The sequence below is a fragment of the Neoarthrinium moseri genome (genome assembly GCF_022829205.1).
Source record: "Neoarthrinium moseri strain CBS 164.80 chromosome Unknown scaffold87_Wmoseri_CBS_16480, whole genome shotgun sequence".
Taxonomy (NCBI): domain Eukaryota; kingdom Fungi; phylum Ascomycota; class Sordariomycetes; order Amphisphaeriales; family Apiosporaceae; genus Neoarthrinium; species Neoarthrinium moseri.
This window is the reverse complement of record NW_026055201.1, coordinates 12,793-26,434: the sequence shown is the minus strand read 5'-3', so window position 1 is coordinate 26,434 and position 13,642 is coordinate 12,793. Positions and strand designations below refer to the sequence as shown.

General features: G+C 50.9%; 4 protein-coding genes across 4 annotated transcripts; 3 read left to right on the top strand and 1 right to left on the bottom strand.

Annotated features, from left to right (window-relative positions):
* Positions 1-1,209: 1,209 nt before the first annotated feature.
* Positions 1,210-3,203, top strand: JN550_012476 (uncharacterized protein; the record flags this gene model as incomplete). Its single annotated transcript, XM_049310956.1, has 5 exons — positions 1,210-1,507; positions 1,564-1,748; positions 1,806-2,052; positions 2,103-2,318; positions 2,371-3,203. The coding sequence occupies 5 exons, from the start codon at positions 1,210-1,212 to the stop codon at positions 3,201-3,203; spliced, it is 1,779 nt and encodes a 592-aa protein (XP_049165520.1).
* A 648-nt stretch (positions 3,204-3,851) lies between these two features.
* JN550_012475 (uncharacterized protein) lies at positions 3,852-6,356 on the top strand (the record flags this gene model as incomplete). Its single annotated transcript, XM_049310955.1, has 6 exons — positions 3,852-3,891; positions 3,996-4,534; positions 4,583-4,795; positions 4,865-4,909; positions 4,982-5,083; positions 5,139-6,356. 6 exons carry the CDS (start codon positions 3,852-3,854, stop codon positions 6,354-6,356), a joined length of 2,157 nt encoding a protein of 718 aa, XP_049165519.1.
* A 2,301-nt stretch (positions 6,357-8,657) lies between these two features.
* JN550_012474 (uncharacterized protein) lies at positions 8,658-10,846 on the top strand (the record flags this gene model as incomplete). Its single annotated transcript, XM_049310954.1, has 8 exons — positions 8,658-8,793; positions 8,846-9,087; positions 9,148-9,258; positions 9,308-9,452; positions 9,507-9,661; positions 9,711-9,868; positions 9,929-10,277; positions 10,331-10,846. The coding sequence occupies 8 exons, from the start codon at positions 8,658-8,660 to the stop codon at positions 10,844-10,846; spliced, it is 1,812 nt and encodes a 603-aa protein (XP_049165518.1).
* A 440-nt stretch (positions 10,847-11,286) lies between these two features.
* On the bottom strand, positions 11,287-12,143 carry JN550_012473 (uncharacterized protein; the record flags this gene model as incomplete). The annotated part of the gene is made up of 2 exons (XM_049310952.1): positions 11,287-11,518; positions 11,671-12,143. 2 exons carry the CDS (start codon positions 12,141-12,143, stop codon positions 11,287-11,289), a joined length of 705 nt encoding a protein of 234 aa, XP_049165517.1.
* Positions 12,144-13,642: the final 1,499 nt, after the last annotated feature.

Genomic DNA, 13,642 nt, shown 5'->3' with positions numbered 1-13,642 from the left:
TGAGAAAAGAACGCGCCCTGAGGTCTCGGCTTCATAATCCCCGGTGGAGTTTAGACCTTAGTTCCCATTGGCTACTGCTCTTGGTGCTGAAGCTACACCGTATCTTGCTAATCAAAAACCTAGCGTTATCTATCATCTCAAACTAGCACCAGGTATATATGTTGGAACCTATCGCAAGTTATGTTAGTTAGTTAGCACCTAGGTTTAGGTCGAGCACAGCGAGCTCATGATGAGCTAAGATTCCTATCTACATGATGTAGATAGGCCTATGGCTGGCGATGCAGGGCCCCATTACACAGGATGGGCCTGCAGATTCTATAACCTCATATCAACAAACGGTCGGAAGAGTTTGTACTGTATATCTTGCACATCAATCCACCTCCGGTCGTATCATCAGCAGAAGAAGAGGCCGCTCAATGGGGCCCTCGATCGTTTTCGGATTCAATTCGGCGCCACACGATATGGTGCGTTTCATCGCTCGTCGATAAGCTGGCTAAGTTGCTCGTCAAGCATGCCTCTTGCTCATAGGGCGAAGCGTTATTGCGAGAACATGCCTAGGATACACTTCAGTTGGATCGGAGACGGGATGGCATTACTGCGAAAATAGGCACTACGATGGTTTCTTTGGGGACATAGAACTTCGTAGCAGCTATTGTCTGGTACACGGCTGTCTTTGACGGGATCGGAACGTCTCCGCCACGGCGAACTACGACACTTAGCTAGTTCTGCGCCAACCCCCAGAAATCCGCCGGAAATCCACGACCAAGAAAATCAACCGAGCCGTACCTGTGACGTGTTGGTCCTACTGCATAATGGTGGTTATGCTTTCGAAAGTCGGTATGGTCGGCACCCTCTTTTGCTGGGAGCGTCCTAACGATCCCCTCACCCTACCGTTGTCTACCGGGAAGTAAGAGGTGGGCATCCGTGGGTGGGCCAACGACGACCGCCATGAAACGGTCCCGCCACCGGCGGATGGGCCAAGATACGGCCCGCTTCCTAAGCGGGGAGTATAAGAAATCTTGCCAGGCGGGCAGAACTATGAGGCTGTCCCCACCACAGCCCCGCGATCCCCACGATAAGTGCCCAGGAAGACGGTATGGAAGGCAGGAAATTTCTATAGCTCTGCGATAAAACACACTTTCGGTCAGGACGGTCTGTTTTCTTTGGTAGTTCAAATCACCGCAAGTCCACTGTAGAGAAATTTTCATCATGGAAGCCCTCAAGTCACGATTCCCGGAATTGACGTTCCTGCCGCTTTTGGCTCCAAGCAGCCATCCCCACTATATCTACCGCCCATTCAATCCCTCGACCCAGGTACTCAGTGCTGGGCATGCAAAAGATCCCAGCCGTCGCCAATTCCGCGTCGACACGTTCTTTGAGAAAGATGTGGCTGTTGAGATGCGGGATAAGGCCAAGTTGTACGCTGATGTTTTCCGACCCACCGACTCAGATGGCAACAACAAAGTCCCTGCTGTGATTCTCTGGAGCCCTTACGGTAAAGATGGCGGTAGGTTCAAATCCTTGAACTACACATTGAGGAATCCCCTTGCTGACGTCTTGCAGGTGCCCAGACATATGAAGAGATGGGTCCATTCCGCTGTGGCGTGCCCCTTAGGACGACCTCCGGCTACGAGAAATTTGAGGGACTCGATCCGGCGGACTGGTGTGCCAGGGGATACGCCATTGTCAACATTGATGCAAGAGGAGCGGGAGACTCAGATGGTGACCTTGCATTCTGGGGAGAGCAAGTATGGAACATTCCCCATCTTCACTGAAAGAAGGCTGGGCGCTAACCCTTAACTCAGGAGGCGATGGACATGTTTGACACTGTTACATGGGCCTCGAAGCAGCCTTGGAGCAACGGCTCTGTTGTGTTCGCCGGTAACTCCTGGTTGGCGATGGCTCAACTCAACCTTGCATCCAGGTTCAGCCATCCTGCACTGAAGGCACTCGCTCCATGGGAGGCGTCAACAGACCCATACCGTGACACAATAGGCCGTGGTGGAGTTCCTCGACCTCACTTTATGCGGATGATCTGCAGTGGTCTTGCTGGTACTTGGCCTCCTTCGGGTTTCCCCATTTATCGTTAACAGTTTGATTAGGGAAGAATCGCGTTGAGGACGCTGCGTCAATGTTTGCACTTCACCCCCTGTGTGACGAATACTGGGAAAGCAAGGTGGCAAGGATAGAGAAGATTGATGTGCCACTGTACCTCACGGCATCGTATTCAACCGGGCTGCACTCTCGGGGCTCGTTCGACACCTTCCGGCGAGCCAAGACTTCCTCTAAATGGTTGCGGGTACACCCCTACCAGGAATGTAGGTCATGTTTCTCCGGTGCCCCTGAGTCGAAGCTAACGATTCAATATAGGGTCGGATCTCTACCGACCGGAAGTCAATGATGAGTTGCAAGCGTTCTTCGACAAGTATTGTAAGGGGTTAGACACCAACTGGGAATCGACGCCTCGGTTTCGACTGTCTTTGATTGGGTTCGAAGGAAGTCCAGCAAAGACGGTCGTGGAGCGCCCCGAAAAGGCTTGGCCAATCCCTGGCACCGAATATCGCACGTACTTCCTCGACGGGGGGTCCCAGGCTCTGTCGCTATCCAAGCCGGCGACGGAATCGGTCGCGAGCTACGATGGGCATCATTTGACAGACTGCACCGACTTTTCGGTTCGCTTTGATACTTATACAGAGCTCGCGGGTTACCCTGTTGCCAAGCTTTGGATGTCTTGTGACGAGCACGACGACATGGACGTGAATGTTCAAATCCGGAAAATCGCCGCGGATGGCACTGCTCTCAAGAGCCTCAACTTCCAATGTCCGGTCCCGGAGCCCGAGGTGCCAGATACAAACGTCGTCAAGTTCTTGGGTCCTGATGGTATGCTCCGGGCAAGCCACCGTGTGTCCAAGACAGTGGTGGACGGGATATTGGACTACACACACGACAAGGCCGAGAAGGTCGCACCCGGGCAGATTGTTGAGCTAGAGATTCCAATCTGGCCAATTGGCATGGTCTTCGAGGCCGGCGAGGGTATCTTGCTGAGAGTTGCCGGTCACGACTTGCGACTGCCCGAGGTCGAGTTCCTGAAGTCGGATGTTCCACTGGATGAGAACAAGGGGCGGCACAAGATTCACACGGGAGGAAAGTGGGACAGCTCACTCGTGGTGCCGGTGATTGCGGAGGGCAAAAAGGTTCAGTAGCACTATAGCTGGCAAGGTTTAGGCCAGGCCGCATTGCTATAACCTAAGGGTTGAACGACCTCGCAGATTGAGAGGAAGTGGGAGCACGCCGTAGTACGCAGTAAGAACATTGCAGTCAAGCCGTTCCGAATTGACCTAACCAGAGTCGTCGTCGTGTCCGGAAGTGCGCACAGCCTTAACTAGCAGACACTTGGTGTAGCTACTCCCCTTGGGTTACCCAGATACCTCTGGCCTCTCCAAGAAATTAGCGCGTCGCCGTCCTGCCCAGAAAGGGTATACTGTGGTAACTTGCCGAAATTAGCCGCCGTGTCATAGGTCATAGCGCTGAAACGGCCGCCTGCCCAGGGCCATCTGGGGGGGGAAGGGGGGCGCGGCTCTTCCCCACGACCCAACTTCCCCGCTTCAACAACACTTCCCCACGAAACCCAACCCACGAGCGCGAAAGCCCAGTGAAGAGGCAGACACTGCACAGGTTGGCCCGTCTGGCGGGCAGCTTTCCCGATCACCTGGGCAGTCAACGAGGCCTCCCCACACGGCCCAACTCACAATCGACATGTCGTCTCCACACGCAAGGTACCAACAGAGGAGAAACTCGTTTTCGTGCAGCCTCTGCCCGCGAACATTCACCAAGGCAGAGCACTTACAGGTATGGACGGCCCGGCCCGCGTGACGTCACGTGAACTAAACAGTGTGTGCAGCGACACGAGAGAACACGTAGGAACTGACCCATGCGGTGCCCCAGAGCGCTGAGCTCGTGAGTGTCGTACATGTAGAGCTAAGGCGCTTGCGCAGATACTGGCGACAAGCCGTTTGTCTGCCCGACGTGCGGCCGCGCATTCTCGCGCAATGACTCCCTCACGCGCCATGTCCGCATCCACGGCAGGACAGGGCTGGAGCCCATCCATCGGCCCTATCAACAGCCTACGACCCAGCCGCAAGTGAGCCAGCAGGTGGTGACTCCCACTAGTGTAAATGGCGCCTCGGATTTCGTGGGCGGCGATGCTTTCGAGCAGACTCTGGACCATTCCAACGAGGCTCGCGATGACGACTCCTCGATTGTGCCCGCTGCCGACTACAGCTTCACGAGTCCCTTGTCATTTGACGGCAGCTTAGCGTGGCCCGATGCCGAGCAGCTCTTGCAGACGATTGTTTCGTCCGACTGGAGCTCACTGACCCTTCCTCCTGATATGCTTGCCGCGACGCCGCCTAGTGATGGTGCCACGCCATTTGTCATCGACCCTCGACTGCAGGAAAACCATGGTCATCCGATGCAGTCTTCTGACGGCTCTGCCGAGGCCATTCAGAGCCTCAGCAATATGATCACCAGTGTGGTAGGTGCTCATGGGACATGATCCACTTCATGTGCTGACAGCCTGCAGTCCAGTCGAGTCACCACAGCTGTTGAGAAACTACCGGGCTTGACCTCTGCGTTTCTGGACAACTGCCTGCAGACGTATTTCATTCGCTTCAATCCCTCATTTCCGATTCTGCATCGCCCGACCTTCGTATTTCGCGAATGTTCGCCGAGTTTGCTGCTTAATGCCATAGCACTTGGCTCCTTGTTCATCGGCACGGAGGATGCAGTATCAAAGGTACGTAGTCGGCTCCGTGTCCCGTCCCCCGCCAAGCGGACTCGCGGAAGCTGATAGATCTTCATCTAGGGAGAGGCGCTATGGCGACTTGCATACACTGCTGTAGCAACATCGGTACGTACTAGCCAACAGCCGGATGAACGTGGGTACATGATTCCCAAGACTAATGCAATGCACCTTCAATAGTGGCAAAGTCTCCTGTATCATCGTGGAATGCATGACTCTCGAAATGGTGTCCAACTAGCTTTGACAGCCTTGCTTGGTCAGACCTATGCGATGCTATCCAAGGTAAGCCGTTAGGGCACGAAGCTGTAGCAGAGCACAGGCAGCTTACACATTTTAGAACGAAACTCTCAGAGTTACAAGCCAGGTCTATCATAGCCTAGGTTTCAGCTGGGCGAGACATTGCAACTTGTTCGATTTAGAGCCGCTTTCTGGTGTAGAGTCACTCAGCACCAATGGTGGCGAGGAGCTGGCAAAGAGCTGGAAGGCTTGGGTGGCTCGTGAGCAGCAACTTCGAGCCTTGTTGGGCCACTACATACTTGATGGCCAACTCTCATTCTTATCTGGACAACCGACGTCGGTCTCGCATGTGACTAATCCTCTTGTCCTCTCCGGCAACTCCCGACTCTTCGACAGCCAGAGTGCGGCTGAGTGGCTTACGGAGATGAAGAGTGCGTCGCACGAGCCTGTTCACTTCCGACAACTATACTTTGCCCTGTTCGAGGCACAGAATATCGACCCCTCCTTAATGGGAGCCGCGAAAACAGACGACTTGAAGAGCCTAGGGAACTCTCTTGATGTCCGAGTTGTTCTTGAATGCATCCATTCACTGGTACGAGAGACTCGGGACTCCCTCTATGTGCATTCAATTGGGTCCTTGCCCTCGCTGTTTGAGGTCAAGACAGCACTTTTCCGCGTATACAGACGCCTCGAACACCATCATGACCCAGTCGAGCGCCTGGTGCTACTCTTAAGGTGGCATTTTGTGTGTCTGGATACTGTCTCAAATTCCATGCACATCTGCACTCGTCTGATTCATCAATTTCAGATCCAACAGAATTTGTTCGGTCCGAGAGATGCGTCAGAGTCTTGGTCGTCGATTGTGGACTGGGTCAGGACATCCCCCGACGCAAAACGTGCTTTGTTGCATGCTACAGCTATTCAGGATATTGCCGGTCAACTCCCACTGAGTCACATAAACTCAATGTGGATGCCAATACCAATTTTCGCAGCTGCTATAATCTTCGGAATCTTCTGCCTCAATGGCCTCTCGACGGTCACACTTCCACACAGTGTCGACTGGAGTGTTGCTTTGGATCTGACAAACCCTGGGGCAGAGCCCGCAGCTTTGACGTCTTTTGATGATCAGAGTCAAAGCAAGACGCAAGCATTTCTTGGATCAAGCTTCCGTGCGGCGAATTTGGCGCTCGGCCATTCCAGAAACCTGCGTTACGATTTCAACTCACTTCAGACGATCATCCACGGTCTGTCGGTGCAGTGGGGGGTGTGCTGTGAGCTGGAGAGTGTGCTCCACAGCCTCAAGGCGCACTGTCCCTAGGGACAGCACTCACAGCTTGACTTCGAACTCAATGTATGAATTAACAGCCCCAAAACTCGGACAGCGATGGAGAGCAGGGGGATTCTATCTATGGCTCGGGAGGAGCCTTGTGCTATAGCCTATGCAATTAAAGACAAGGCGCCGCTTGCTAGCACCAAAAGTTTGAACACCTGTCCCACTTTTGACATCTTTGTTTGTCATATCTTCTAGGCCTTGAGTTCATAGAGGCCCAGCTCTTGTCTATCAATTTCCTTGCGCAGTGCCGACAGAATCATGACTAAGCACTTATGAAGTCAACTCCGCCAAGCCAACTGTATCACTTAACATTCCAGAGATGGTGTGTAAATGAAATAGCAGTCAACTCTGTGCTGGACAACTTTTTTTCTTTTTTTTTTTTTTTCTTTTTTCAACGCTGCTGCGTCAGTCCATCACACCGTTTCTACCGTGGTTCAGAACCTCGATCTGAGCATTCAATAGCTTGTTGATCAGCAGCTCGACACCCACCGCTTCACCTCTCGCTGGGTCCGACCTCACAAAATCCAATCACCCTTCCTCCGTACCGAGGCAACTAATGTAGAATTTGACGGGCTTCTTTGAGGTATGTTTGAGCAGAAAAAGTAATTCGAAGAAAACGAAAGGAAAGGTAAAACTTTAAGACGTGCGGAAAGAAAAAAAGGAGGTTCTCCCAGACCCGAGTCGAACGGGTGACCTTTCGGTGACAATGAAGCAATTACAGCCGAACGCGCTAAACCAACTGAGCCACTGGGAGATGGCAACCCATTAGTTTACTTGGAAATATATTTGGTCCACACGCCATCTCTAGGGATCAGACAGAGGGATACTTTGCCCCATCGAAGGCCCGGCAACGCTGGCTGTTATTGGCAGGAATATTGAACTAGCTCTAACTATTTCGGCTGCTCTGAAAACATGGTGAAAGGGCAAATGGCAGTGGTATACCTATTGCCGTAGAGTGCTTTACATTGCTGGAAATTGTATGGCGCGGCCTACGACATGCTGAGTCAGTACTGTTAGCGAGTGGTCTCGTAATGCTGTGAAAGAAGAGCTAAGGTTAGTCGGAAGCTTGAAGGTTCATTAGCGCTTATCAAGCTCCAAAGCTCATAGAGAACCTTGGTGAAGATGAATCAAGTGATTTTAGCTGTGAGCCTGTCCAAGGTTCATTGACTGGTAGCTAATCTCAGAAACACGCGACAGCCACGCCTGGCTTAGGGCTTTAAAACAGTTCGTTTCTTAAGTCTAGCTATTGCCAAAGGAGAGCAGATGGCACATTATAGCTTGCATCATGGAAATTTCGTCATGCCTGTCGTTGGTCTGGTGATATCAAATAAAGGGCGCATAGTTATAGAAAATGATACTACATCGTCCACGGCCGCTAGCATTATTACCTTATCTTTCTGTCTAGTGTAGGTGTATGTTTCTAGGATAGATTATGCGCTTGAGTTAGATGGTATGTGGCCAACCAACTGTATGAACATCGACTGCAGCAGTGTAACAGTTCATTCAATTCGCGTGCCTTGATTTATCCCTGATACTACATTAGTCCTGGTTTCGCTGATGGAGTTGCGTCCGACTAGGAATTATTGCTGTTTACGGGCAACAACAGTTGACTTTTTACGGAATATAGTATGCGACGTCCAAACTCGTTTCCCTATCTGATGCTTTTCATGGCATGTGTCAGTGAAGATGCATGAAGAAACAGAGATGGCGGCAGGTGGTTTGGAACGTTTGGTATATGTCGAGCGAGCAAATGATTCACAGGAACTGCATCTCTTTGATTGGATGATTGTACTAATTGCAGGTATATTGTAAGTTAGTCATCCTAGGTGAGACTAGGTCCCCCTTTCCTGGTCGACCGCAACGAGGCAAATAATAGATGGGCTCTAAGTAGCCCTTGCCAGAACTTGCGCATAGGGGATGGGGCCCTGCTAACTGGCTCACATTTCGCCACCTTTACTGGTACATCAGCTTAAATCCATTTGGTTACTGACAGCAAAATGAACCCTAACTTACGTCCCATGCCGATTTCACATACCGTTTAATTCATGCGAAGCTGTGGGGACTCCGGGAACTGCTTCAACGTGGGGATCGTGGGGATCTGGGGTCAATGGCCGTTGAGTGTGGGGAACTGGGGTGCAGAAGGTAATCGGACTTTAACTACGCCATCTCTAACTTAGTGTTTTGTCATTTAGTGATAGATAGTATATTTAGATAAGACATCTAGACTTGTTTTTCTGGGAGGCAGCTCATCCACCATCCACCCATAAATCAGCTATACTGGTCAAAATGGTTGCAGACGGCACTTCGGATCGTACCAACATGGCCTACGACACCGCTGGGAACAGGGTCTCCGTGCCTGTTCTGATTGTTGGTGGAGGGCCGAGTGGTCTTCTTCTCGCCTATCTTCTTTCGAAGCAAGGGGGTACGTGAAGAAATTACAGCTTCGGTTCTAAACACTGCTAAAACTTCCATAGTCAAGTCTCTCGTGGTAGAGAAGTATCCTCAGAGACTAGCTGCCCCGAAAGCCCATGCGTTATGCCCCCGGAGTTTCGAGATCTGCCGCCAATTCGACCTTGATACTGCGGCGATGCGAAAACTGGGTTCTCCAAGGGCAGATGCATTTTGGGTCAACTTCCTCACCAATCTGACGGGAGAACGCATTGGCGTGCTCCCTTATGAGCGAATGGATGTCGATGTTCTTAACGATACGCCTGAGGTAATGATTTTGCAAGTTCCCAGACGACTTACTGTTACTGATTACCAACAATACTCACAGATGATCCATAATATTCCACAACCAGACTTTGAACAGTTCCTGTTCAGGTGTCTAGAGAAAGACCCCAACGTAGAAATACGGAAAGGGGCCGCGTTTGTGTCTTCCCATCAAGTAAGCCTCACTTCGAAATCATCAACAATTCACTAATCAGCTCATCCAGCATGATGACACTGTGACGAGCGTTCTAGAAATGCGCGAGTCGAAACAGCAAATCGAAGTGCAGTCAAGACATGTAGTTGGCTGTGATGGGGCTAAGAGTCAGGTTCGCAAGTTCCTTGGAGTTGAATGCGAAGGCGAAGACAGTTGTGAGTACACTTTCTCTAATAAAAATCCGCAACGTACCTAATGCCTCATACCAGATGAGACGATGATGACGATTCATATCAATGCGGATCTACGTCCTTTGGTAAAAGACCAAGTTGGCATTCTCCATTGGATAATGGACCCGGCTTGCTCAGGCTTCATTATTGCTTATGATCTGTCCGGAAATCAGGTGCTTATCAGCAACTTTGATGTAAGGATATACACAATCATCATCCATTCGATACTAACACCGCATCAAGTCGACGAAGCACCCTGTAGAGACCTGGACCGAAGAGCTTAGCCGAAGTGTTGTCACAGCAGCGATAGGCGCTGATGTATCATTCAAAGTACTAAGCTACAGGCCATGGATACTCAGCCGGAAGGTTGCAAATCAGTATAGAGTTGGAAACATCTTTCTGTGAGTTCCATCATAAGCTGGTTGAAGTTAAATTACCAAGATCTAACTGGGACGTCTCAGTGCTGGTGATGCAGCCCACTCGTTCCCTCCTACCGGAGGTTTGGGACTGAATACTGGAATAGCTGATGTGCACAACTTGGCTTACAAGCTCGCAGCGGTCCATCAAGGTTGGGCTAGCCCACGTCTCTTGGATTCTTATCAAGAGGAGCGAAGGCCAATTGCTCTGATTAACGCGGCTCAGAGCGTGAAGAATGGGACAGAAATCTTGTCCTTTCTCAAAACCTTGGGCACCGCCGGAATTGATGACGTGGAGCAAGCACGCGATAATTTGATGAAATCAATTCACGATCCAGCAAAGCAAAGTATGATTCAGCAGGGAGTTGAAGGACAGCGAGAGCATTTTGACAACGTAAGAAGCTACACCCATCCAATCTACGTAGGTCCAAGCTGACTCGAGCCAAGCTCGAGCTCCATATAGGTTATGTCTACGGAAGCAAGGAGAAGCCGGCTCACGCTTCTTTCTATAAGCCAAAGTTTACATCAGGCGCCCGCCTTCCCCATGCCTGGATCAAATTCAAAGTATCTAGGTGCCCGGAAAGCTTCAGGGATGTGGACTTGTCTTACATCAAAGAATGGTCGAAGGAAGATGTAGCAAATCGGAAGGCCTCGACATTAGACTTGTGTTCTTTCGACTCATTCACCTTGATCGTGGGGTCGCGGCAGAACTGGGAAACAACCTTCCACCAGGTTGCAGCGGATTTGAAAGACCGCAACATTCGGATACAGCTGTGGGCATCTGGTACAGATTTTGATTTTGTTTTCTCCCCTCACAAGCAACTGTTTGATCATCAAGCTGGGCTTCAAAGCGGGGGTGCCGTTCTTCTCCGGCCAGATCAACACATTCTTGCGATGTTGGAGGCGCACGAGAGTAGCTCTGATATAGAGCAACTCATTTACAATCATCTAGGTCTTCATTAAAAGGTACTATATATAGAAAGCGAGATGATAGCATATTTCCACCTCCATGCTCGGTATTGACTATGAAGTGAATGTCTTGCTTATGGAATATGAATGGTTTATTATGTACACTTACGTAGAAAGTTGTTAGATATGTCCCGCCTCTATATTCGCGCCGAGGATGTCGTGCTATGCCTGGAAGTTCTAATGTCAGCAGGTCTGCATGATGCAAGGGCGTCGGAAATACGCCGGTGCCTCGAGCTTGAATGTTATTTTGTGTTACGGTTTTGAAGCGTAAGCCACGCGGGAGGCAAATGCCCCCAGTTTTGGCCCTATTGCTGTATATATACCATATATTCCTTTTTTCACGTACATGTAGATAGTTCACTCCACTCAGCACAAAGTGTTCACAATAGAGCTTATAATAATATGGGTACAGCAAGAGCACCTTATAAAGTTGTTCATTGTTTGACCAAGAAATACCAGTTCCCGGCAAAGTGTGATTTGCCCAGACTTGACTTCATCCAGCAATATTTCTTGCCGTAGTAGTCCCCCCATCCGGCTCCCACACAGCTGCCATTCGCCGCACAGGTGTTGGCGCAATCCTCAACAGTATCGGTCTCCACATTACCAATATCAGTGCTGCCTTCGCCCGAGTTGTAGTCTAGGTCGCAAAGTACAAGGAACTTCTTGCTGTTTGAAGATTGGTATAGGGTTTCATTATTGCTAGGACAAGAAATGGAGGAGACGGTCGCGGTCGGAGTCGCACTCGAAGTCGAATTCGCAGAACTAAGCGTTTTGTAAGCGGCGAGTAAATCCAAGTTTTAGTTGCCGAGTATACTAACCTAGATGCTGAGGAGCTACTGTGGTGGCTTGCTCCCAACCCAACACCTAGTCCCACTGCTAGACCAATGACCAAGACGGCAATCAACGGCCCAAATATAAGCCAGAACTTCCTCCTCTTGATGCCAAAGATTGTTGGTTCTACCCCCTTCTCTGATGCGCTGGGACCTAACGTCCCAACGTGCGATGGTTCCCACTGTGAGTGAGGAGCATGGGCGGCAGAGTCGGGATAGCCACTATGAGGGGGGTAGTGTCCATATTGCCCTTGTGCGTAACCCCCTTGAGCTGAAGGGTCATACTGCTGATACGGCGGTCCTGCGGAGTGCGACTGATCCCAGGGCTTCTGTATCGTTGGTCCCTCAATCACTTGCGGTGCTTCGGGCTCGGGGACAACTTCGAGGCCGGCTTGGTCGTGCGCGGGGTGTCCCATCTTCCCTACTTCGAGGCCGGCCTGCTCGTGCGCGTGGTCAGCCATGTCGGTTTGTCGCAGCAAGCTGAGTCGTGTCGACGCGACGCAGTGTAGTTGTTTGATGGTTCACCGTCGCTGCATCGTGGTCATGTTTGACATGATTGAGCAGCACAGGTTTGGGAGGAGCGCTCTAGTTGCTTTTGCATCCTCAATCTCGCGATCTGCGCAAATATTGGGCCACAGTGGACCCGGAAACGCTGTTTCCCACTAGCAGCTCTGCAAAGGGCTTAGGGACAATACCCACGACTGGGATATGCTGACAAGGTCCAGTTGTTTTGGGCCGCCGCCACTCCAAATTTAGCCATCTGGGAGAAGCTAGCACGCTATTATTGGTCGGAATAGATGCCACCCTTCCTGTACTCAATTCCCACCACACCTCGTCCACTCACAGGCAGTAATAGACGATGCCTACAGCCGCACGGTCCCCTCCCTACAGGGTTCTACTCGCTGCCTACCATCACAGCACCACCATCCCAAGCCTTCGGCACTGCTCTGCATTGGCGGGATTGCTCAGCCCCCATGATGTCTCTGGAGCGATCGGTGGTGGCGTCATCGACAGCACGCAGACATGCAGTACACAGCAAATCGTAGAGCGTCCCGTTGATCTACGTACGCAGTCCGGCGCTGTGCATATTTTCGCAGGATACTCCGTGACGTTCAGGGCCGAGTCCTCCGAGTTGAATAGCATTTGACACGTCTAAAAGTACGATTATCTAGCAGCAGGCGTTGCGAGAGTAAGGAAACTGGCTTAGATTTCCATATATTGCTGGCATGGCGATACGGTATTGTATTGTATAAACATGGGAGTCTAGATGATGTAGCGCACTTTTCCTTTGGCTGAATACGGCTGTAGGGAGAGTTTGTTCACCGCAGCATGTTCTAAGCTGGAACGGCTGCCGCAATGGGCTGAGAGCCAGCCGCCCGGGAGTCAAAGCTTGTAAAGTGGATGAAGTTAAAGTGGCCAGTAAGCCCTACGAGCTACTAAGCTTAACATCGCCTCCACTAATAAGCAAAGTGGGCACCTCGCCAGACTGCGATCTTCATGACGGCTATTAGGGAGGGCATGAAATTCCAAATGGCCCCTTTTACTGACGGAATACGAATTGTCTTGCCCAGGCCTTGGGCTCAATTGCAGCCAACTACCAACCATGTGTCACCAACCTCTCATTTTCGCCGCACATCCAGGGCCACCTGGGGCGGAGGCTGTTACGATAACCCACCCCACCAAGCAAACTGAAGTTGATTTTGGATGACTTAGGTGAAGAGTAGTGGGCCACCATAGTCAGAACTACAACATCATGGCCCCATCGATAAGCAGCAAATACCCCATCCGTATTGGATCTAAGCGAGTCTAAAATGTTTAATGATGCTAGCTAATGATACCCTAGAATGCTGATAGGCCGAAGAGTCGAAAACACTTCCTCACTAGTTGGAAGGGATATGTGAGTACTTGGGAGACGCTTACATCCGCAATTGGGGAAGGAGTATGAACTATCGGTCTATTC